This window comes from Formica exsecta, unplaced genomic scaffold (assembly GCF_003651465.1).
Source record: "Formica exsecta isolate Colony F162 unplaced genomic scaffold, ASM365146v1 scaffold138, whole genome shotgun sequence".
In the NCBI taxonomy this organism is placed as follows: Eukaryota; Metazoa; Arthropoda; class Insecta; order Hymenoptera; family Formicidae; genus Formica; species Formica exsecta.
Window position 1 is genome coordinate 83,695 of NW_021848711.1, and position 25,826 is coordinate 109,520.

At 34.5% G+C, this 25,826-nt stretch overlaps 3 protein-coding genes and 2 non-coding genes across 10 annotated transcripts in view; 3 read left to right on the forward strand and 2 right to left on the reverse strand.

Annotated features, from left to right (window-relative positions):
* LOC115246038 (tubulointerstitial nephritis antigen-like) overlaps nt 1-25,826 on the forward strand; it is a 35,239-nt gene that overhangs the window by 3,683 nt on the left and 5,730 nt on the right. For 3 of the 6 annotated variants that reach the window (XM_029824619.1, XM_029824620.1, XM_029824617.1), the window contains one exon: nt 429-548. In XM_029824619.1, coding sequence (XP_029680479.1) covers nt 429-548 — 120 coding nt within the window. Of the gene's footprint in view, nt 1-428; nt 549-15,275; nt 15,359-15,664; nt 15,797-16,319; nt 16,692-25,826 lie in introns of those variants that run through there. The other 3 variants (XM_029824622.1, XM_029824621.1, XM_029824623.1) reach the window with 3 other exon arrangements.
* Nucleotides 16-11,096, reverse strand: LOC115246045 (transient receptor potential cation channel subfamily V member 5). The gene is made up of 15 exons (XM_029824630.1): nt 10,454-11,096; nt 5,875-6,053; nt 5,711-5,798; nt 5,383-5,559; nt 4,677-4,878; nt 4,195-4,348; nt 3,734-3,988; nt 3,574-3,656; nt 2,863-3,384; nt 2,456-2,621; nt 1,928-2,189; nt 963-1,144; nt 557-673; nt 346-471; nt 16-281 (listed from the first exon to the last, which is right to left on the reverse strand). Exons 1-15 carry the CDS (start codon nt 10,542-10,544, stop codon nt 150-152), a joined length of 2,736 nt encoding a protein of 911 aa, XP_029680490.1. The 5' UTR covers nt 10,545-11,096; the 3' UTR covers nt 16-149.
* On the forward strand, nt 7,207-9,895 carry LOC115246043. The gene is made up of 4 exons (XM_029824628.1): nt 7,207-7,655; nt 8,777-8,995; nt 9,325-9,357; nt 9,560-9,895. The coding sequence occupies exons 1-4, from the start codon at nt 7,518-7,520 to the stop codon at nt 9,809-9,811; spliced, it is 642 nt and encodes a 213-aa protein (XP_029680488.1). The 5' UTR covers nt 7,207-7,517; the 3' UTR covers nt 9,812-9,895.
* On the reverse strand, nt 12,266-12,339 carry Trnat-agu. The gene has a single exon. It is a non-coding gene; the product is annotated as a tRNA-Thr (tRNA).
* On the forward strand, nt 13,575-13,646 carry Trnap-agg. The gene has a single exon. It is a non-coding gene; the product is annotated as a tRNA-Pro (tRNA).

The following is a 25,826-nucleotide window of genomic DNA, read 5'->3' on the forward strand; positions in this document are numbered from 1 at the left end:
ACGATCTTTTTATTTATTTATAATTCACATAAAGTTGCGTAATTCTAACATAGCTAAAAATTAAATTAATCAATTAATACTTGTAAAAAAGTAAAATATGCAAACATACATCAATTAAGAATAAATAAAATGTTTATTATTTATTTTATTTATCTAGTAATAATAGCTTCCGTTTCAGATAAAACTTTCTCCTTTGGCATTTTGTTTTGTCTTTTCTTTACTAATCTATCATGGGTTCTTTTCATCTCGAGTATTTCTTTCATTTCCTCCTTGTCTTCCTCCTAAAATCGATATTGTTATCTCATAGAAAGTTTATTATTAAAACATATATTTTTATATGCTCACAGTTTGATTTAATCGGAGAACCAACGCTTTACGACCGTCAGACATGGGCTGAGAATAATCCATCAATTTTTTTAATCTTTCAGCGGGACTTACGCCTCTTTCCACGACCAAGACTATGCGCGCCCACTAACATGTACGAGACAAATTCAACGAATGGAAGTTAATGTGACATCCTACTTTAATACATCGTATAAACGAACGACGTACGTACTTGTCTCTGCCACTCATTTCTGGTTTCAGCGATCTTCTGGTAAGTGTTGCCCATCATAGCAATCAACATGTTTACGAGCAGGATTGCCACGATCGCCATATATAACACAAACAGCAGCTGCAACAATAATTATTGCTGTAATACTACCCAATCAACTACTGAATGCATTTAACAGTCTTTTGCTTGACGCATATGCATATGTGAATCATCCATTACATGAGAAAATTAGGTGAATTATTTAATTGTTGTTGAAATATGCAGTAAACGCCACATTATTACCAATAATATCAATTATTATCATAATTAATATATAAAGTGAGATATAAATCGACGGCAATACGCAGATGATCGCAATTGTAAATATTTTATATATTTTTAAAAATTTAATATTCTGTAACGAAAATACCTTAGCTTCGAATTCATGCTCGGTTCTGTCAAACGCGCCATAGTAATCGCCGAAATTTGTCATGCTCATCAGAAACATCGCCATAACGCTTTCCATTGGCGATGGCATCGGATTCGTTATCGAATCGTCAACTCCTTCCGGAGTGTTCGGATTGTCAAACGACAAAAATATGATATAATACGCTGTAAAAAGATTAGTATAATATTGATATGTTGCTAATCCCGAATACATGCAAAACGTTGTGTAAAAACATATAAGATGATATTTCGAATATCTATAAAATCTGGGCATTAAATATAACATAATAATCGATTAATAAATCGATCGCTACGAATGTGACGTATCGATCAAGATATTTTATTGTGACGATAGATATTTCTGAGTGAACAGGTATTCTATTCAAGTCGCGGCTGCGTTGTACTATGATTAACCGTGATGGTGAAAAGTGAAACACAATGGCACAGTATGTAGCTACGGTATTCCGTTCCTGGTTGCATAACGTGTCGCACCATTTCTCGTAACCTTCTCTGTATTGCTTTTTTCTGTACGGTGTTCTTCGCTATTGTACGAGAAACCTTCGGCGACGGTGATATATGTCAATGTCGCGTATGTCGTAAAATCATCGATTAGATCATATATCGTATGCATGTCGCAATGCCGTTATTTCTGCGGTTAATTAATAATTGTTGGGAATCAATAGAAAATCAGGCATTAAGATCTTAAGGAAATGGAACGCCGTATCGGTGTATCGAGCGTATCTTATGCATTACATGCATCACATTATGTGCCATTATGTCTTTTTAACTTTGATTATCAATTGTGATAATTGGCAACAAGGTTGATCCCTCTATTCTACTCTAGGCTTCATTCATGAAGATAAAGGAATGCGACCGTCATACAAAAGGTGACATTAAAAGAATATTAAATCAGTATAAAATTTTCTTGCAACGCGCTGAGATCATTACCTTGAGAGAATCCCATTACGAAGACGAGATAAATAGAGACGAATCTGAGGAGATCGCCCGTAATCATTCTGTAAATCATCACGACAAACGGTCCGACTGTTTTGAACCCTCGACAGAAAAATAAAAAATACGGCGCCGTCGTTAGCATCACTACAACTGCCAGCATGTCTTCGACCTCATCGGCGCAGGAAAATCTTAGAACCGGAAACGACATTAAGATACAGCACGAGAACAGAAACATCACGCGCGACGGCGCCGTCATCTAAAAATCGGGTCACATATTAACATGTGTTACAAGTATTTCATCATTATTCAGTAGTTTAGAAAATACTATTTGATTTTTTTATGATCAGTTAGAAAATTTTTGATTCAAAATTAAATTTTATTATTAAAGTAAAGACACAATTCTTAATTTTCAAGATTAGCAATTTTATTTTTATTATTTTTTAAAATTTTGTCTATCTTTTTGTCTCTCCTTTCTTGTGGATTGAGAAACATATGTTGAGTAATATTTTAATTGATTCTTACGAGATTTTCAATGAACATGTTAAGACCTAAAAATCTTGCTTCTCGTAATGCAGCCACGATATAAAGCACTGCCGCAACATACATTACAACTTCCGCAATTAGACGAATCTTTGTGCTTATTGTTGTCAGTTGCATTAGTCTGCATTCCTCCGTAAGATCGTTCCACCTATTCAAGCATATAATATTACCGTGAAAGATAAAAGATCTTGCCATAAAAAGTATTTTATGATATCAGAAATACATATATCCAAGAATCTACAGATTTTTTCAATATTTTAAACTTTATTCTAAAGCTTAAAATATTGTTTTCTTATTATTATACATATATTAATAACAATGTTATTAACATCTATATTAATTGTATTATTTTATAACAGCGTTGTGATTTTTGTGATATTATATCTTACCATTTGTTGTGATGATTAAATTTTTCTGGTAGTGTGATATCTTCGATGATCGTCTTGGCGGTTGAGTTAGCATCGATTGTAACAGTTTTGCTATTCGTATTCGTGAAATAGTCCGACCCGTTTTGAGGATTATCAGTATACCACGGTGTATGAATGATAGCTTCGTCAAAGGAACTCAGGAGGCCCTCATTGTTGCTCAGCGTTAAAAGTAAAATTCTTAGGGCCGACGTAATATTCGACGTCACTTGTAGCTGGATCTTCTCCAATGACTCTTGCGTTACGTTTAAGGATGATTTGAGATTCGAAGTGAAAGCCGCTGTGAAACTGTTTGTAATTAGTTTCGATAGATCCGAATTTTGGAGTGACTTGAGAATCGCAGATTCCATCGTCGTTATGTTGAACGAATTCGTGTTCGTCAATGTATCATTCGCGTTTTCGTCTGTTTGCGGACCAGGACGAAGGGTGAAACTAATCAGCGACAGTACAAAATAGAAGTAGAAGAGAATGAACTGACGGTAGAATCTAAAAATTACAATCTTTCGTTATATTTTATAAATATATAATTTTTTCATGCCTTATAATTATCTTTTATATTAAATTGAACAATAGTTTTCTGCATATTATTTTTTTTTATAAAAATAAAATAAAGGTAGAAAATTACATTTTTTATACATTAAAGTAAAAGATTATATATTTTGTGTAAACACACACCGGAATTTAACAAAAGTGTTCCACTTGGCGTTTAGGAGATCAATTAGGACGCCGTCCATTAACTCTAAATGTTCATCTTTTTCCTACAATTATTATAAAATGTTCTGCGTAGAATGTGAGAATTTTAAAGGAAAAAAATTATAGTAATTTATTCGCTTACACCAAAAACAACTAAATTTAGAGCAGAATTGTTATTGATCGTTCCTGTATTAACGTCGATCGTATCTATTTGCGATAAAGGATATGCTGCGCAAGTTATGCTACCGATCTGCCAGTATATCTCTCTCTCAATATTCAGAATGTGAAAGAACATCTCTATCCTAGCCAGCTTAGCTGACAAAGTCAGTGGAGTCAGATGTTGGACATTTCTTAAGTCTAGAGAAGCTCCCACTTCATAGGCCATATCGAATGTAGTCTGTGAAATTAAATTGAAGAGCAGACATATAAAAAATATAAATGCCATATTTTTAAAATGATTTCATAAGTGCATTTTTGTACTATTTAATTAAAGGCAAAGTAGCTTGCCTTGATATTTTTTTCTGGCAAGCATTAGTAATTAAATTAATTATTTAAGCAGTATCTTCTACAGATGAATATAAAGATTGAAAGTATAATACTCGCCAATTTTTCATATATCACCAACATATGCAAAACAGTGTTCCCATTCGTATCCTGCTTATCCGGATCCGCGCCTCTGGCGAGTATAAGTCTGTAGCATTCTTCCTGACCAAGGCATGCGGCAAAGCTCAAGGGATATTCTCCCCAATACACGTATCTACAAACGTATAATGATAAAAAAATAGATCGTCTTCGTGAGGGTTTTTATCAAATTAACCGTATATGTATTATGTTCTTGACATCGCGCTTGACAAGATTCATTAAAATCTCTGATGGAAGAACTTCTTGATAATTAATCTGTCTCAAGGAATTTAACTCGGTATAATAATAGGTCACGTTTAAGCTTGAAATCGCTGAAAACTAACGTCGTCTAAACTATAAACGATGTGTTAGTAATGAGAATGGAATTTTTCTGCTCCATCGTTAAACGAGAGATGAATCGTAACATCGTTTTCTTAAAAAACGCTATCGCCCGTTATACACACCCGTTATAATTGGTTTCTGGTGTGACACACACCCACTCGTGGTCTTGACTATCATATCTCGATGCTTTCTGATCTTCCGGGCACATAAAATTACCGAAGCATCTCTCGTGGATAATGCATGGATCATCCGCGCCGCTGTCGAGAAGGAACTTGACCATCGACGGATCCTCGTTCACAATAGCAATATGTAATACATTTTCTCCTAAATGCAAAGCGCATTGTACAAAATAATTATTATAAAGCTAAGATAATTGTCGAAGGGATACAGACATCTTGATTTTTTTCTTATCATGAATTTAAAAAAATATGTTATATTTAATTTTGATTTTTAGCAGTATGTGTTTGGATTACTTATATTTCTAATCACTGTAATAATGTTGTATGTGACTATGCGACGGATTTACGCGACCTGAATTCAAAAGAATTTCTCGATTAAAAAATAACGAAAGCCGCGAGAGTCTCTGAAGGAATATGAATGGTTTACCTTGGAAATGCTAATGTTTCATTACGCAAGAGATATGCTATGAATAGGTATTTTATTCAGCACACTTGTCGGGGAGTTTATCGGCAACGGATTGTCTAATCTATATTCTTCCTCACAAAGGAGAGATATAATGAGAGTTTTAATTGACAACATTTAAAATTCAATCTCCAATTGACGCTTATTATATGCATTTCGTAACAGCTCACAGGAACTCGAACTTACCGTAATATTCGTCAGATAGATAAATATCGTTTATAAGCTTCGGATAGAAACGTAGCAGTCTTTTTGCCAAATCGGCGTGGAGGGCAGTAGCATTTAACATACACAAATGTAAAATAGTTTCGCCGACAGCTCCTCTCTCACTCAAATTCCAGCACACTAATCTATATTTGCTTTTATCTGTCAAGAATTTAACATTTATTTATTGCATAAAAGATCATTTTATAGTGCACAATTTTTTGTGAGTCATAATTTAAGTAGCAAGTAAAAATATATTTTTACAATAATTTATCTATATACTATAAAATTTGATTAAATTTTATAATGTTACCTATCTTAGTTTCATCAACTTCTTCATCGCCCATATCTTTATCTATATCATAATCCGCTGGATTTTCCATAGCTTTTAATGGTGGTAGCTATTCAACATGAAACGAAAATTGTTAAAAGCACTAATATTGCAAAATCGAGAGAGTAGCGAAATCAATTGTCTACCATTTTGTGCCGCGGACGATCCTTATTTCGTAAGAGGACCAATTTATCTATAGGTATCCATTTGCCTTCTCCTTTATTGTACAAAAAGGGCTCGACTTTTGTTCTCATCGCATGATCTAATTCTGCAAACTGTTTTGTTTGAGTGGCTCTTTTCATCATATCAACTAACAAACCACCGCCTGTAACCGATAAAATAAATATTCGATTTCAGTGATCTTCTAATAATGAGGAGAATGATGAAAAAATGAAGTAAAAATACAACTTTTTAAACTATTTATTTTATTCCATGAATCAGGAATATCGCGAAAGAAAATGGCAAGCGTGGGTGTTCTTGCGTGAAAATCGTGCGAAAATTCTCAACTGTGCTTCAGACGTCGAAGTCCGCGATGATTCGCGGTCACGTCAACACAACGTCATCGCGCGATGTAAAATTAAATCCACGGGCGGCACGTGGACGTACGTTGCGTCAGGACTGCAAGTATTTGGATTGTCGAGTGCTTGTCCGAGGAACCATATATCGAGCATTAGCACTTTAATCATACGACTTCGGAGTGATCGATGCAATGACTCATGGATCAATAAAACGGGCTCGCAATCGCGATTCGTTTCGATTAACGTTAATTCCGCGTGAGACGCATCTCGAACATTCGTGACGGCATTTCTATTTTCGCGATCGAAAAGTGCATGGCCTCCACTTGCGGACTAAAAACAGCTGTAGCCGTAGCGATTACGTTGCTGTCCGTCTAATTAGATCCGCAACCTGTCAACTCGTGATGTCAGACGACGCAAATGTCGCGAATGTTACGAGGGGAATTTGCGAGGCGCCGAAAATTGTCGGCGTCTGTCTGAAGTCTTGTTTTTTTTCTGCTTACACAATACATTGCGTAATTATTATTGCAACAATTTGGTTCATTTTTCATTGATACATACATAAATATATTCTGTAGTATTTTTAAAGAAATTATATTTGATACATTATAATAAGGAAAGAAAGATAATTATAATTCTTTTATTTTATTTGATTTACTGTCCTAATCAAATTATTATTCAATCATTTGATAATATATTATTACGTGATATTCAAGTTTCTATCATTCTATAATAATCCAAAAATTCGTGATTTACATGTCAATTGATTTGGACATTTAGATTAAAAATGAAACAATCTTATATACTATATAAAACATGAGAAAATCATATTTGAATATTCTAAACTATATAATGCCATATCTATACATCATAATTTTTTAAAGAAACACAATAATCGAGGAAAATATCTTTTCTAATCCGAAGAATATTCTCTAATAACATATATTAAAAAAACTAAAAGCAAAAAATAGAAAATGCAACATAGTTTCTTCCTCGTTTTCCTAGAAAATTCATGACTCTGATTTATGAAATTCTTGCGATCGATTCTACTGCACTAAAAATAGGAGATTCACTGGACCCTCATCTCGTTCTAACGTAGTCGGCACATCAAAGTACATACATACAACGCCATCTTGCACGATATGGCACAAATATTGCATGCACCGTCGCGGCAATTGCTGGCGCAAGTCTGCGGGAAGAGCAAACGGTCGGGATATTGCCGTCACCGCCGACGTTGTGTCAGTGGTTGGACGTGACACTGTGCGGCGTGCATCATGGCGCAGTGGAGGCAAGAGACAATATTGAAGCTGATCGGTGCGTATCACGCGAGAAAGCTCCTCTGGGACCACAACACGTCCGACTACACCGATCGTAACAAAAGAATCCACGCATGGAAAGAAATCGCTGATGAGGTGCGATCATAATCACGAGATTATAGCTAACACAAATGACTGCTGCATATTATTTTTATTTTTAATTAATATATACACACATACACGTATAACAAAAAATTGTGTTTAATTTTTCCGTAGCGCTCCCGTCCGTTTTCCGGTAAAATTGTAAAAATTGTTGCCGCAATTTATACGAAGATCGGCGCGGATGTTTAGAAATATTAATTTTTTTTTAACGTGTCTCTCATTTTCGGAAGATTTAATTCTTTATATTTGGCTATAGGTTGTGTGGGAATAATTTTTTTTTTTTTGTACGACACTTCTCGTTTTCGAAATATCAATTTTGAAAATTAAAACTGTTGAAACTATTGGCCTTTCTGTTGAATGCAAAGCTGTGCTCTTTTAATAACAGATTCATGAATTTTTGAAACAAGCTATGACATTACCACAAACATAAAGACGAACAGAAATAGCGATCTATATAGCAAGATCCGTTAGTCGAGAGCACGTTTACTTGATAAATTTTCAAAATCGTTTATTTCAAAAACGAAGCCTTGTACGAAAACAAAATTATTCTAATTATTCTTTTGACTTATTTTGGCACGAAGAATCAACTTGTTCTTGCTTGTATTACGATTTTGCACTCACCATGTATTAATAAAAGAAATACAGCGAAATTAATATCATAAAATTGATAAAATAAATTGCATGTTAATTTTTTTATCTTATAATAATAGTATTAATAATAATAATCTATTTAAAAAAAGCACATATTTATGCTCTTTTATGTATGACACAATATGTAGTATACATGTGTGCACACTGTGCCAGGAACACTTTTGGACGGAGTGAAGAATACTATCTCGAGTATTACACATATATTCCAGATGCACGCGGCGAGTACGCCCAACACTTGCGCAAGCCGTTGCGCAACGCTGGTGCAACAAGCGTACCGGGAAAGCTTTATTGCGTCGATAGCGGAAGGCAATCTTTTGAATAGAAATGCATTTACGTAACGGCCTGCGCAAAATCCACGGTTCATTTATTTACGTTTTATTATATAACGCGCGCTCGAATTAATTTATCATCGAGGCGTATTTTTGCAAAAATGCATCTTATCGCGAGAACTTGTATTGTATCAGCTCGGATGCGATGTGATGACGGTGGAGAGGAAACTGAAGAGCCTGAAGACTCATTTCATGTCGGTTCACAAAGCATACACGAAACGTAGGCTCAAGGCTGATCTGAATCCTGGCAGCGCCGTAATCAAGCCTAAATGGTTCGCTTATGATGCTTTAGCCTTTCTGAATAAAGGACGCTTGGTGCGAATCAATCGGGAAACAGCGAATATGGAGAAGCAGGTGCGCCGAAATTTCACAAGGATTGCTACGATTTATAATGTCAGATATTATAGATATTATATTCATATCAATTTAGTTAATTGATCAGTTAACACAGTGATAATAGCAGTAATAATTATTATAATTAAAACTAGCAATTATAATAATAATTAAAAACAAAAAATTATTATTATACTAAGCATCACAAGTTCTATTTATCATTTACATATAATTCATTCATTGCCGATTTATTCTTTAAATAGAATATATAGAATAATTAGAAGATATTGTCTTTATTTCTCGCAAAGAATTATACGTACGTTTAATTAATTCATATCTATCTCTTTTAGAATTCCGCACCTGTTCCTAATTGGAAACCGCAGGTATACTTTAAATTTTTTTATATTATATATAGCGAAATTATAAATCCTTGAAAAAAAAATGTATATAACGCGTTGCATAATGTACAGGGTGTCTCAAGACTTCTGTCCATCATATAATACGCGCGTCATGTTGAAAACTTTCTTTACATGACTCGTTTGTAGAACACTCGGTCCTGCGATGTCACGACCTTTTTTTCTACAGTTTCAGGAGATTTCGTCATGCCGTGACGAATTCACGGTTTTTGCTGAGCACGTCGCAATTCGGCTGAAAAATATAACGGACGTGCATGCAAGACTTGTCGCACAGCATCAAATAAACAACATCCTGTTCGAGGCCGAAATGGGAAAGTATAACATGCACTCCTCTTTTAATACGGTTAATTCGGAGCTTACGGAGAACTTGGATGAGCCGTCGACATCGAACGAGGAGAAAGTGATGATAAATATCACCTAAGTAATTTGATCAAATCTTCTTCTGTGAATATGTGTATAATTATTATATTATTCTTAAAATTTTTAATAAATCATTGCCACGTGTTCAGATTTTGTATATCGCCCGCGATTTTAGAGCGTGTTTATTACAACAACAATTCGACTTCTCGTTATTTGCCGTGAATAATAACGATCGATAAAAAGTATTGATTTTACGTCGAAGAGTATTCTAAAGATTGCACAAGAAAACGTTTGGCATGTTGCTGAATCTGCTCGCCCAGACATGACTCTATTTATGTGTCTCCGTTTGCGGGCATGTCACAACTTTCCTTGTTATAAGCCGCGAAAGTCGCGTCAAAAGCCAACGCCTAACAAACGTAGCCAACATGCTGACAAAACGAAATGTGCGTCAGAAACCCGCGGTGGCACGTATTTTCAGATGTTTCGTTGTTATTCTTGTTTGAGGATATAAATTAAAATAGTAAAGATAACAACACAGAGAGCATATACAAAGCGCATATATTGATATAAATTAAGTTAACTAAACTAATTATATGTAATTAATTTTTATTTATATATGGTAATTTAAAAAATTCACATTTAATTTTATGAAATGAATAAATCGAAACGCGTTTACTCACTATACATTAATTACATCACTCACCTTTTAAATCGACTAATTTATAAAGCACAATGGACGATGTGTCCGTTTGTTTCTTCACGCCGCTCGTAACATTGCTCTCTGTATTACCCATTGCTTATGGACACTTCACTTTCGACTTTCGTTCAAGTATCTGTAGAAGAGAGAGAATCTTTTACGCGTATCGAATGTGGCACTGTGTACGCGACTGATATCCGCTGAAATTGATAAACGTGTCCATCTAGTTGCCAGGATACCGTAGTCAATTATTGATTAAACAAATAGCTTTAAGTTGAACTTATAATAAAATTCAATTTACGTATATTACATGTTTTTTTATTATTGCTTTATAATTTAACATTATAATCAGACTATTTTTCCTTATCGTAAGAAAGGAATAACCTCGGCGGAAACCTACCTCGAAATAGAAAACCACAAATTTGGCGGCGGAAGGAATTAATTGCTAGACGTTGAGTAATTTCGGTAGGAAATCCTGTTCTTGTCGGTTAATAAAATCCTGCGTCTAAGAATTATGACTTAATTTCGTTGATAACACGAGGGCCCTTTATCATAAATAGATGAAACAATTAATAAATTTATCCAACAGATTAACTAAAATTGTGTAGCGGAAATAATAAAATTGATACGGACCATGCATTAAATAATCCACATTATAAAATTGTGTACTTAAATAATAATAAAAATAAATTTAGTGGAGTAAAATATGCTTTTTATATCGAGATTGATTATATTGCGCAATATGAATAATACTAATTTGATCATTTAAGTATTTGATCGCGCTTTGCGTCAATAATTTGTGCAAGTGTTGTACGCGATAGTTCTGGCATACACTTTTTTTTTAGTAGAATACGAATTAAGGTTGATAGATTTATAAGTTACGGTGAAGATCGTTTGTCTCGTGCCACATACATTATCGTAATCGCTGTCATATTTAGTGTCTAGTTTAATATTGAAGAATGCAAGGATTGCAAGAGACTGCAGATAGCGTAGACACGCTTAAACGATATAATGTTTCATCTATAAATCTATATCATAGCTAAGATTTCCATAAATTAAAGATTCAAGATTATTAGTAGATTACTGAGTCATCTTAAAGAAAGATATTGAGTTTTAAGTTCTTTCTTAAGTCATCTAATTCCTATGGACATTTTTCGCTCGTTTAATATCGATTTATAACGCGCATTGCAGCCGGTTGAAAACCCCACGAATAATTTTCACGCATATCTAAGCAATGATCGTGCTTTGATTTAGACCGGAATGTTTTTAGACGGCAATGCTGCAATTGGTATTACGCGTTAAGCAGTTATAAATACGCTTATGACTGTAGCCGCATTTACACAAGTTAAACTGAGAATCGACTACACGCGGACGTACAATACCTTGATTTCGGCTCAAGCGAACAGGAAATTAGATTCTATTATTGCGTCGACGGTCTCGGACAGTTTACGAAAATGAATTCCTTTTGAATCCGAATGATTTCAATGGGCTAACAATAAGATTCCGATCCACAAGCATCACAAGTTTGCTCTTTCATTCCTTCATTGGTGGTTAAAGTTATTCCATTAAATAAATTTTTTTAAAATTTATAAAGTGTAGCGAGTTTTGATAAAAGTTTATCTAATAAAAAAATTTTATCATTGCCATGGTTAACATTTGACAAAAATGAGCTATTTTTGGCAATTATTTTTTAAAAATATCTCTTATTTTTCATAAAATCTTTGAAGGAGAGTTAGTACTTACAATTAGTTTTTTATGTTACTGAGATATCTCGAAAGAGCAAAATTAAAACGAAAAGGATCGCTTGTGGATCCATGAAGGCCCCGGAGGGATTCGAACCCTCGATCTCCTGTTTACTAGACAGGCGCTTTAACCAACTAAGCCACGGCGCCCGGATGATGGCGTTCTCTTGATAGAAGTATATAACAATATCAAGTGTATAACACACGGTCATCCGGGCATCGTGGCTTAATTGGTTAAAACGCCTGTCTAGTAGTCACATATATATGTATAAAATTTTTTTATATAAAAAAATTAAAGTTAAGAAAGTTATTTTTCTATGTAAAAAGATACATAAATTATTTAACAATTTAATAGTATGTAATATAATATGTATTTATTAGGAAACAGAAAGAAAAAGCGAAAGAGAAAACATGTTCTGTGATGAGTACCTATATTTACTCCAAAAAAATTTATGGAAGGCGCTTTAACCAACTAAGCCACGGCGCCCGGATGATGGCGTTCTCTTGATAGAAGTATATAACAATATCAAGTGTATAACACACGGTCATCCGGGCATCGTGGCTTAATTGGTTAAAACGCCTGTCTAGTAGTCACATATATATGTATAAAATTTTTTTATATAAAAAAATTAAAGTTAAGAAAGTTATTTTTCTATGTAAAAAGATACATAAATTATTTAACAATTTAATAGTATGTAATATAATATGTATTTATTAGGAAACAGAAAGAAAAAGCGAAAGAGAAAACATGTTCTGTGATGAGTACCTATATTTACTCCAAAAAAATTTATGGATACTTAAAAACGGTTCTCTTGTACGCGACCCACATTTTCAAGTGTTAAATTAACTTACAACGAAGAGAAAAAAGTAGGCGATCTATTTGTGAGATTGAAATATATGAACGCGCGTGAATGCTGCAGCTACTTCTTGCCGCTCCGGAACGAGGTGTAAGATAATCAAAGTGAAATATGGGTATGCATGATTAAATAAACGACCGACTGAAAGAAATGAGAATTTGGAGTTGTGTTAGAACTCGATAGAGAGAAACATACGTAACATAAAAAAAGGGCGCCTCACTTCTAGGAATTGAAATTATCGCAATTTTGCGGAATTTTAATTTCAGTCTAACATACGTGCAAAAATAATCTCTATGTTTATTCTTTTACTTTATATATAAAAGACAAAACGCGGCAACTGGTATAAGATTTAATTTTCCGCAATTTTTTAATATAGAACACACAAACAATACTTGGTTGATGTAATAAAATAATTAGTGTAATTCAATGAATATTGAAACAAATATTATTAATTTTAAATTATAAAATTCAAATGGAGTACAAGATATTCATTGATGTACGTATCAAAAGAACAACTTTTCAAGAAATGGCTCGTTGGTCTAGGGGTATGATTCTCGCTTAGGGTGCGAGAGGTCCCGGGTTCAAATCCCGGACGAGCCCGTTTCTTTTTTTTCTTTTATGTTTTAATAATTGTTCAAATTTTTAAATCTCTCTTTTTATATTCTCTTCTTCTCTATTTCTTTCTCTCTCTCTCTCTCTCTCTCTGCGATATACGATTTGTGATATATATTTTTAGCTATATATTTCATGAATGAATATGAGACATAACAGATATCGACATTTACAAAATATCATAAATATATTTTATATTAAGATAGAAAGAGAGAGATTCTACTCATTCATTAAATATTTAAAATACCGATAAAATTAAAGATAGTCACGACGCAATTCTCTTAAATTACATCATTACCGATCGCCTCGGGACAATTTCCATGGATTAACATCTTCCTTCTTCCACTCAATGTCGTTCCGAAACAATGAATAATTAAGGTCAAATAGTCAGTCGTTATAAATAGCTTTGCACGTATCACGCTTTAATCAGCGACGATATAATAGATCGTCGTACACGATATTAATTTTTAATTGCACATGCATTATCCGGCACGTGTCATACCGTTTAACAGATTTCTAATGCGATATTCCACGATTTCTTGCAATCTTATTGCAACTGTGTAAGTCATCTTCTGAAAGAATGCGGATAGAGTTAGCGCTGACAATGAGCTGAACTCTTATTGAACTAGTTAGATTAACGCGATCGATTAGCACGATTAACACTTGATCAATTTATTTACATAGCACTTGTTTGCCGGCATTCTCAGTGAATTTGTCATCGAATTAAGCGTATTATCCGATTGACGGGTTATCGTAATCGTTCACTGATGTGACAATCGTATAAATTTGATAAGCGCTCTGGTACTTCGCATAAATTAAGCATGGTTTAGAAAACTTTTACATTAAAAAAATTACTCATTAATTTTTAGTATTTTGAATCGAAATAAAATAGTATATAGATCACACAAAGTGAAGTAGACGCGCGTGACAAAAATCTATTTTACATTTCGTATACGAATAATTTTCTGTTTTTATTACGAAGAGCATCTTTCTTATATTTGAAAAATGCATCAAATGTTAATACTCGTGCTGACATTTGCAAGCAAGCGTCAGCACGAGTATCAACATTTCAGCCATACATATAAATGTGTATAAAATTATAATAAAACAACAATCTGCAAATTTTCCTCGTTCTCTTAAAGTATTTGCAAACGCATCACATTTATTTTATTCTATTCCTGTACGTTTGAATAAAAGTTAGAATGCTGCACATAAAAATATCACATTATTAAAATTGATAGCATATATTATAATGTATAAAAACTGCCATCGGGGATTCGAATCGCTTTTGCGATGATATCGGTTTCCCGAGATAGTTCGTTTATTCTTTCTCGCGGAAACGCGGTCTTTCCAGCATCCGGTCTCTCTCTCTCTCTCTCTCTCTCTCTCTCTTTCTTTGTATTTTTTTTCTTTCTTTGAATAAAACTGCCAGGCTTTACGCGCATCTCGTTAATGACGTATTTCGTCAGAAGTGTACGAGGAGATCCGGTGAGCAGAAGAGATATAGATTTTAGAACGTGCGTTTATTATACAACGTGCTCGCTTCAGTTCGACTCGTGCTTCAGATTCGTCAGCAGCTCGGACAGATCTTTTTTTTCTGATTGATCCGGAGTGAAATTTCGAGAGCGATCGTCGTTATCGAGCACGCGTGTCTATCAATAGACACGGTTAATTTCCTGTGTATTAAGTATGCTCATCGAGTGAGTATAATAGCAAATCCTCGATAGTTAATTACATGTGCCTCTTGAATTGAAGTTAAGACTAGAGAAGAAATTTTAGCTATCGACGTCTTTTTATAGAAGTACCTGATAGTCCGATAGGGTTGCCTCTTTCTTTGTAAGTTTATTCTTTCTTTGAATAAAACTGCCAGGCTTTACGCGCATCTCGTTAATGACGTATTTCGTCAGAAGTGTACGAGGAGATCCGGTGAGCAGAAGAGATATAGATTTTAGAACGTGCGTTTATTATACAACGTGCTCGCTTCAGTTCGACTCGTGCTTCAGATTCGTCAGCAGCTCGGACAGATCTTTTTTTTCTGATTGATCCGGAGTGAAATTTCGAGAGCGATCGTCGTTATCGAGCACGCGTGTCTATCAATAGACACGGTTAATTTCCTGTGTATTAAGTATGCTCATCGAGTGAGTATAATAGCAAATCCTCGATAGTTAATTACATGTGCCTCTTGAATTGAAGTTAAGACTAGAGAAGAAATTTTAGCTATCGACGTCTTTTTATAGAAGTACCTGATAGTCCGATAGGGTTGCCTGTTGGCTAGAAATAAGTTGCGATAATTTCAGGCAGGGTTGTGTTTCGAGAGGCCTAGGCAATCGGCTTGGTATATCCCATCCCATCCCATAAATGTCATCGTAAGATCTCTAGAATAGATATTTGTCATTTTTATAATTTTACAATCCGTCATCGCATTAGAAGATATCGAGAGACATTGTCATTGTTATTCTCTGAGACTCATCCTGCAAAGAGACTGTATGATTTCCCGCGATCCCCCACAATTCGCGGATTCGATGCACATTCCACGGATTCACCTTTCCGCCTTCACGGATGACCGTCATTCGCGTCATCCCGATGACGACGACGGGGAAACCGATGAAAGACGCGGCGACAAGGAGATCTGGTGGGTGGTGGACCCAAAGAACCGATCGTCTTTCGCACGGCGCTGCTCTCCGCTCCTCGTGGTTCGAACCGAATTGTGATACCGAGACTTAGTTTAGCTTGCGTTTACCTCTCGTCTCCGCGGGTCAGTTAGGCTCGCGCTTTCGAGCCGCCAGCACCGGCTGTGTTCTCTTTCTTTCTCTCTCTCTTTCTTTTCTCTTCCTCCGCCGTAATCTTTTTATTAGTCGTCCCGGCATCTCTCTTGGCCCCCTTTTCGCGAATTCTATCGATTATTTTTTTTTTTTTCTTCTTTCTCTTTCGTCACGGTGCGATCGTCCCCGGCTGCACGAGGCACATGCAAACCGACGATCGTCGAAGAGGATAGTCCTCGATTTGGACCAGACTGAGTCTCGTCGTTTCCGAGTAAGTGGTGTAATCATTGGATGTGTGGTGGTGTTGCAAAATGCGCAGAATGGATTTTTACCGATCTCGAGAATGTGATCGCGATCATGGAAAGTGAGGGATCGCTCGAATTTATCGAAGCTGTGCAAATAACTGTCATTTGATCTTTTGCACAAATTTCATATAGGTTTTCTGCAAAAACAGAAACTGTCACAATATCGTCCATTATAGAACAGTAGAGATACTATGTACGAAAGTGTGTGTAATAATAATATTTTTAAGATGTTTAAAAGATATGTAACATTTGAAATTTTAGTCTATAAATTTTAATGTTGAAGATCAAGTCTATCATTGCGACACGCGACTGATTAATTCCTTTTATCGAACAGAGTCAATAATAAACAAATTTCTGCCAAGACATATTTCCAATTCCAATTAGAAGACATAAACGGTTAAAAAGTTAACGCTTTATTATGTCTTTCTTCTTTTATTTTTGTTCATGTTTACAAATTTGATCTCTCTTGCAACTAATTAATAGCGAATTAAATTCGAATTAATAACGGCTTGTATCTTATCAAATCGCTATCAGACGTTAATATTATTTATAGCGAAGAAAATACAAAAAAATGCGAATAATGCTTCACTTTTTCCCATCTCATTAAACTCTTAAAAATTTTAGTTTATAAAAATTAATGACTGCTCGTATATCTACGCGCGCGCGCGTGTGTGTGTGTGTGTATATGTTTGGCATTCTAAGTGTATTTTTTTATATCGAAACGATCTCGTCACGACAAAACGTCTCATTCCATATTTTACTATATTCAATAATTTGTATAATTTATTATTATAATAAATTTCTAGCTCGTTATGTCTTCGTTATGTTAGATAATAAATTATTCATGTTATTTAAAAGTAGATTTTTAACGGACAAATAGTGGGAATATAACATATTAATGACTTGAAAAATTTTAATTTTAATTGTTAACGACCAAAGTGCGAATTTTAATATCGTTGATAATCGGATTCATATGCGCATCGATGCAAATTTTCAAATTAGCACATTTATATAATCTCTTTTAATCGTTTCACGCTTCATTTATTCGATTTAATGCAAAAATTGATCGTTCCTAGAATCAGTTGATCTTAATGTGATGAGATCAGCGACGAGAAAAAAATTGCGAGTTACAAATATACAACATTACGATGACGAACTTCGACAAATGTTCGCGCAATTTTGATACCGATTTCGATGTCATGACTTACACGCTTGAGAATACCAACCACTTAAATAGCGATTTGTCTATCGTTATCAATATTATCAACCTAATCCATAAATTATGCCAATGTAGGAGTTCAAAGATGACGGACGCCTTAATTTATGGTCACGATCGCGAGATCGATAAACAGGAATTAAATCAATTCTTCTTTATCTTTTAATTTACATTCTCTCGTAGTGATTCTTCAAATGCTTTTCTGCAGACTACAATAAGATCAATAAGATTTTTTGCTCGCAATAGTTTTTTTTCATAACAGTTTACTTGATACTTGCGTGCCTTTTCGAAAGGGAAGTCTCATCAAGTCGCACTCTTAGCATAATACGAGAGTCACCGGATAGATCCTGCACTCTGCTTTAGAGCCGAGCAATTCATATCGCTACGGGCTTGTAATTCTATGCAACAGATATATCGCGCGGCGATTAAGACGAGAGAATATACATATATTTTATGCGTGTGTGTGTGAGATAAGTACGTAAAAAATAACAACGCCGGGCCCAAAAATCTTCTCGTTTTCGCCGAAGAGCTTCGGATAATATTCTGAGAGATACATATATATTAAATCTCGCACGCGCGCGTGTTAAATTTCTTCAATCCAATAATACAAGTCATAACCTTGCTCATTCCTCGTATATGGTAATTTTGCAACTTTCATCGGCAATAGCGCATGGAAATAGCGTTGATTTCTTCGTACATAACCGACAGATAACTTATAACCAGCTTGCAGAGCTGTATGTCACAGCGGCGACAAGGTTGCGACCGAGATGGTGATTATGGCGGGAAAATGTCAACATTAAGTTTTATATATTCGTGCTTGCACTATACAGGCTATATCGAAGATTTCAAATCTAGTTTCAATGACAGAATCATTGACAAATATGAGATTCTTGGGAAAATCTTGAAAATTGGCAGAAGATACAATTCTTTTTTAACGTTTCTTCCAGGCGAAATTTTCAACCATATCGCTTTGTAAATGAACGACTTGTGTATTGCTCATCGAGTTTTAATAATAATTCAAGAGAAGTTTTATTTACAATCAAATTTTTGGATTTTATCTCTCACATTCTTTCTTATCTCTGATTCTCGATAGAATGTTATCGTGGCGAAATGGAGCGTATCACAAGAATATTTTAAATGTTGCTTGGCGTTCCTTCCCTTCGGAATGTAAATGGATTTACCTTCATCTACGATAATATGGATATTAAGATGTCTTTATGGAATTTCATTAATGATATAAACGTTTTTTATGGTTCTCTTTTAAAAAAGACAGTTTTTTTTAGTAGTGTGTTTTCTAAAATGACTGATTTAATTATAATTTGTAAGCTGTCTTTCGGTGCATCTATCTCCGTAGCCGAAGTCGGCCACGAAATTTATGGGCGCAATTAAAACTCCCACGGTGCAGTTTCATCACAAAAACAAAACGGCGGTTAAGAAATCAGAGCTCAATCCGACTATTCTGTTCTAATTTGAGCGATCGTATTAATAACCGTCTTCGGCGCACATCGCGACAGAAAGTAAACACCTTTTGATGAACGGACAGCGGAGTGAATAAATTCCGCGTTAATGAAAAAAATCGTTATCATCGAGATGTAGGTCAGTCCGCTTCTCCGAGAGGTAAAAATACTGTTAAGATTATCGCGACGCTTTTATCGAGGACATCGTGACAACCTGACAGTTTGGGCGCCGACTGTAACATCACGAATTAATCGCGATGCCGATCTGACAATGAAATTTCTCGAGCATCGCGTTACGCAAAGATTTCGGAGCTACTTGAAAGTTGACCATATATAAGGCGAGATAAGTTGTGGAAAAGTGTGTGTATGATACCTTGTATAAAAATAAATCGAAAAGCTGAAAATGAGAAATTTTCTTCTAGCATACACAGACAAGTATTTATAAAAACTTTTATAACTAGAAAGTTGATATATACAGTGAAACGTATTTTATTAAATGCATTTTGATAAAACACTAAATATTTATTAATAGAAAAAAAAACAATTATTTTAGAGCAGAATCTATGACACATACGTTAATTTCATAATTACAAATGCATATGCGTCAGCGCTACGACATAACACTTGACAAGACACCGCATGTAATTTGCTTCTCGAGATCAGTATCGCGATACCGGCAGCAAAATGCAATACCAGGCGTGTGTGTAATTTGCCGATAATCATCAGTTGGCACGCTTAAAGCGTTAATGAATGCCCCACGAGGATAATTGAACGATCATCGTATTATGGACGATAATGAATAACTGCGCTAATAAAGTTTCAGTATCACAGTAATTATTATAATTGATTAAAGCATAAGTACAAAATTCTGCTAATTATATAAAAGGTTTTTTAAAGTGTGAGGTGAAATTTATATCATATATTTGTTCTTATGTGTATTATTTTTGCTCTTACGTGCAAGAGATAGAGATCATCTTAAAATGAAACCGAAGACGGTATATAGAGATGCGGATTGTCATCGCTATATTTACTTGTGGTATATGCAATGTCTGCATTCATTGTCTATCGCGGTTTACCGCGCTTTAAACTGTTAGACTCTGCCAAAGTAGAATAACGCGAGTAGGCAAACTGAGCATAATGACTAAAGAACATTGTCATAAAAAGATCGTTGAAAAAAATATTTATATAGATTTCATTTTATATTTTATACTTTTAATTTAGAAAAAAATTTCTCTCATAAGAAAATGAAGAAAATTTTGATTTTCTCGATATTGACAATATGCATGTAGATTACAAAAGCTAACAGAATTAAAGATTTATCCATATAGGATCGTAAACATACAGATTGCACTGACACCGCGAAATCGACGTATTTCATTGCTAGATATTAACCGAACTTGTTTATTACGATCTACCGTTATCATTGGCGCCATTGAACGGCTATTAGAGGAAACATGGCTATTAATCGCATCCAATAAATCAGTTTACGATGTTAGAGAGGAGCCAATAAATGTCTGCGAAATGGGATGTATGTCAGACACATGATTTGAATACGCTCTTGACATTAAGTTGTGGAGTCCCTAAAAAGTTCAAATCCTCCACGTTTAGAAGTGCCAAATTTTAATACTTTGATGTTAATAAAGTTTTATGTTATTGAAGCTAAATACTAGTAAAATTTAAAATTTATCGATATCGGCAATAAATGCAGCAATATTTTTTGCAATAATAAATTAAATAAATAAGAATCAATGGAGTAGATTAAGTTATATCGCAGAAATAAATCAAGTTTTTTCAGAAAGTGAATTTTCCGAAATACAAACGCTAATATATTCTTTCCGAATGCAAACAACCTATAATACTACGGAATTTGGGGCAACAGCGCGCATCCATCCGGTGTTCTAGCTTGATATGACGTGCACGTTATTTTTAGTATTAACAATTTGTAGGATCGCGAAAATAACCACACGCACCGTACAGTAAACACTTTTTTTAAAGAGCAGTAAGAAGATTTGCAATGCTAAAGAAGAAGAAGCGAATATATTAAAAGAGAATTCAACTTATACAAAATTTGAAACGTACACAAAACCGGTTTTATAATTAATTGGATAGATATTAACGTAACGTTATTTTTACCAATATTTTTGTCCGCATAAAGTATATGTAAAGAATGAATCATCAAAAAGAATATTTTACATTCCTAACAAAATAATGTCGCGACTCGTTTTTTTTTTTATTTCTTCTTCTTCTCCAAATGTTAAAGAATTTGCTAAGACGAAGTCATGATTAGTCGTTGTCAACAATTTGATTGTCATCAACTCTTAATTCAAAAAGATTAGGATAGATATGCGGAATTATGCAAGACGGAATATATGGGCGTAAAACGATTCGCGCGATGATTGTCGCGCACGTGGGGCAAGAACAATCTTCTCGCTCGCAATTCCGTCGACCATGTGTGACATTTATTGCATGTCATTCCTCGTCCGACAAGTAGCATAAATCGACTGGCACGTGTCTCTGCGTTGACGCAAGAAGAGCTTTCGTGCGCTCGCTCTGTCGAGATTCTCTATTTGAGAGCGATGACCATTCGCGTAGGTTGAAAGCTCTCGTGTAAAAACATAGCTCTTTTAACGAAGCGTTATAAGTGTTGCAAGCCAACAATAACGCGTATTCTGTCAACGGAATATAATTGCTTTGTCAGGCCATAAATCAGGAATCTAAATTACTGTTTCTTTACATTTATTTCGGTGCCAAAAAGGAAGATCTAACGTATCTTTTTCTGGGGAACAAAATAAAGATATATAAGAATTTTTGTTGTTGCATCGACCGGATACACCATAGTTATCTGTGTTTTGAGTTTATTTTATCTGACGGCACACACATATACGCAAAGAAAATGGATGTTGCTCGCAAATATCGCTGTCCGCCGCGAAAAGAAAAGCAAGAGCAAGAATCTCGCATCGAGGATTTTAAAATTCCGAGACGTTCTCATTCCGTACGCTTCTTACATGATCTACAAAAATAAGCAGAGACAGAATATAAAGCAGGAGCTCTATACACAGTGACCTATTTATTTTTTCAATATCCGACAGTGGAATGCAACGAACGCATATTTAGAAATACCTACACCTACACAGCAGATGTTCACTTCATCCTCTTCTCGGGGATCGCAATTTTTTCAAAACATATCTTTGCAATCTGTGGAAATACACATACAGATGCACCAGAGCTACTTGATTCGTCATAGATTAAAAATAAAAAAAGGGTTTTCTATAATACTTACATAGAGAAACGCGTTGAACAAATTATAAAGAGAAGTAAAGAGTTAAAATTGAAATATATATTTTTTTATAAAATTAAAAGTTAAAAAAAGTTAAGGAATAAAATTAATACATAATTTTTTTCCTGATAAAGCAGCGTTTAATCTCATCTGCGAAAGGTGATGAACGAAAGTTTACCATCGGGCCGGTTATGTATACGGTTACATATGTTGACACGAACATTGATATCGTATTATGTCATTGCGTTTAGCGACGCTGCTTGATAGTCTGACCGCTGCCAGTGATTACAGAATGCACTCCGCCTTATGAATGTATGCAAATATCGTCGGTCTGTTTAGCATAGGCGAACGTTTGTTAATATTCGAATTTTGACTTTAGCTCCTTCTCCCGATGAAATTTCTTTTTGCCCCAATCCACATTGTAGTTTATTAAAAAATTATGTTAAACAAGATACGTAAAAATTGCAACAAATTGTGATCTTTTCAATGAATGCAAAAATAAAAGCATAAAATATATAATAGAAAATAAAAATAAATTATGAAATAAATATCGTATAATGGCTTTATAAATATTAAATAACACTTTAATATAGAATTCTATAAATATCGTATAGAGGCTTTTTTGTGATTGTCGAGAATTTTCAAAAAAGAATAAAATATAATCTGCTATTCAAATTTGCATACTTGTCGGAAGCCTGCAGAACGGCAGAACTTTCTTTTCAAAGAAAAAGAAGATTTCCAGAATTGCGCGAGTAATTCGAAGAATTGGCATATGATCTATAAAGTATGTGTAATCGCGAACCACGTTGTATCACGCGCAAAAGCATGAATCACGAAGCCAGTTTGATGACGGAATATACACGTGACTCCCCTGTATTACGACAAAAAAAAACGCGTTTATCTAAGTAACATTCCCGATGACATCGAACGTGATGAAATATCGCTCGGTGAAACGCGTTAATCCATTTCTATTCGATGACGTGCCGCGCAGGTCGCGGCAATTGACGCGATGCTCATGGAATTTAATCTATAATTATGATATATAAAGGCCGCGCGCTGGCTGCGACTAATCAAAAGAGCGGGTTGCATTTAATCACAGCCGCATCACTTGCATTCGCCGTGCGGGACTTCACCGACTTGAACATTTACTCGTCATCGTTATCGCTTTAGCATTGATTGTAAGTGAAGAGTGATCGCTTTGATCAATGATATAAATGTTTGAAAATATTCTGCACTTTCCTTGAAAATTGATAAGTGCTGTTAAACACAGTGATTGTAATAATTTTTGGAAAGCGGGTATTGTAGTTAAAAAATAATTTATATTTTATTTTTTTCGAAAAATAAAACTTGAACCTGACGTTTATATTATTTCTCAAAATCATTCAACTAGCCACGATTCATTCGTCATAAAATTAAACCGGATTAGAGGAATACTACTCTTTAATCGCAGTTGTTGCTTTATTGATCTTTCTTCTTTGAATTCGATTGTCTTTCGAAAAGTCGGTCGAAGTAATAAACCCGGTTGCATAGCTTTCCGTTGAGAGCATTCATTGAATAAGCTCAAATCTGACGTCATGTGTTCGCGTAAACGCGATTAATCGATACATGATAGCTTCGTGATATACTACACACGTATACTAATTATGTGTCCCTACACTTTTGACGTAAAGGCTCCCGTAGTAACCGAGTCAATTAATCAATGATACTGCAAATCTATTCATTGATAATATCTGTGCTGATATCTATATATTTCGTGGATGGACAAAATCAAATCGCGGCCACTACTTACTGTTAATGGGACTAAACGGGTCAAGAACGCTTTGTTATACGATAATGTGATAACTGACCGATTATAATTTCACATGCATTACACGAATCGCATTATCCAATACGTTTAAATCGTGCCTATAGCCTAATTTTTGCGCATGTCACATCATAATTAAGGAATAATAAAATTAATTTTTGTAGAAAAAAATTATGATTGACATCGCTTTATGAAATTTTCTAAAGTAAATTTAATAATAATAACAAATAAATAAATATTTTATTAAAATATCTATATTTAAAAATACTTGATATATTAAGAAAAATTATTTTGAATTAAAGTAATTAAAAATCAATGTTGTTTTCATTTATGACCATTGTGATGTCATTAATTAATGTATTTTGAGGACACACACAATTGAGATAAAAAAGGATGTTACGAGAGAAATCCTGTTATAAGTTACAAATTAACTCGATATCTAATAAAGAATTTATAGAATATCAAGAAGAGAGGAAAAGAAAGAGAGGTAGTTAAAAATATGTAATCTGTAATCCTCCTTGCGACGAAGGGACTTTAAATTGACTCTATCTTCAAGGCTGATTTTAAAGTGGGCTCGTTAATTTGAAGGCCCTAAAACGATCGTGTGTCTTAACCTTGGTAACCTTAGAAATACCTCTGGAGTTGCGCCAGTTTCTGAATAGCCAGTTAAACGAACTGTCTGTCTTTCTCAGAATGTCAACTCCACTTATATTAATAAGCGTTTAGATTCCATCTGACTTATATTCTTCAATCTTTTTCTCATTTTGCGCTGTTTGCAACAATTGTAAAAGATAGTCTAATAACAGAAAAACGAAAAATAGCACGCGCTATTTTACTTATATTAAATGATAATTAATATTACGATAATTGTGTTTAAGTATTCTCGAGGTATCCTGATTACGGTATTATCGAATAATACCATAAATTGCGATCCCGTAAACGGCATTAACGTGCGTCCAATGACTCTCTCTCGCAACTATCATCGCGAAATATAACAAACTCGCAATGATGTAACTTTGGACCAAGTCCAGAAATCGCTCTCAGATAGATGAGCTACGCACACGAAGGCCGCTTGCATTTCACTTTACAGAGTATTATCGATCATCCATTCGAAATGCTCGTAAACATTTCTTTACCGTTACTGGAACCATAGTTATCTGATTAACTGTCCTCGTATCGCTTTATGTGACACATCTCGCGAATTTGTGTCTCAATGAACGCCACACCGATAACAGAAAGCGCAACAATTTTAAATTATTCTTTTAATGTACGTTCTGTGCTGTAAAGAAATAGAGAAACGATTTTAAAATGTATAAAGTCTAGATTTTTGTATAATTAAAAAAAAAA

What these genes read in the sequence shown, in the direction of transcription:
- LOC115246043 (XM_029824628.1), top strand. Translation starts at nt 7,518, where the DNA reads ATGGCGCAGTGGAGGCAAGAGACAATATTGAAGCTGATCGGTGCGTAT. An exon ending in GGAAAGAAATCGCTGATGAG is followed by an intron (nt 7,656 to 8,776) that starts GTGCGATCATAA and finishes GTATTGTATCAG; the next exon opens with CTCGGATGCGATGTGATGAC. An exon ending in CAGCGAATATGGAGAAGCAG is followed by an intron (nt 8,996 to 9,324) that starts GTGCGCCGAAAT and finishes TATCTCTTTTAG; the next exon opens with AATTCCGCACCTGTTCCTAA.
- LOC115246045 (XM_029824630.1), bottom strand. Translation starts at nt 10,544, where the DNA reads ATGGGTAATACAGAGAGCAATGTTACGAGCGGCGTGAAGAAACAAACG. An exon ending in ATCGTCCGCGGCACAAAATG is followed by an intron (nt 5,799 to 5,874) that starts GTAGACAATTGA and finishes CATGTTGAATAG; the next exon opens with CTACCACCATTAAAAGCTAT. An exon ending in CCAGAAACCAATTATAACGG is followed by an intron (nt 4,349 to 4,676) that starts GTGTGTATAACG and finishes ATACGTTTGTAG; the next exon opens with ATACGTGTATTGGGGAGAAT.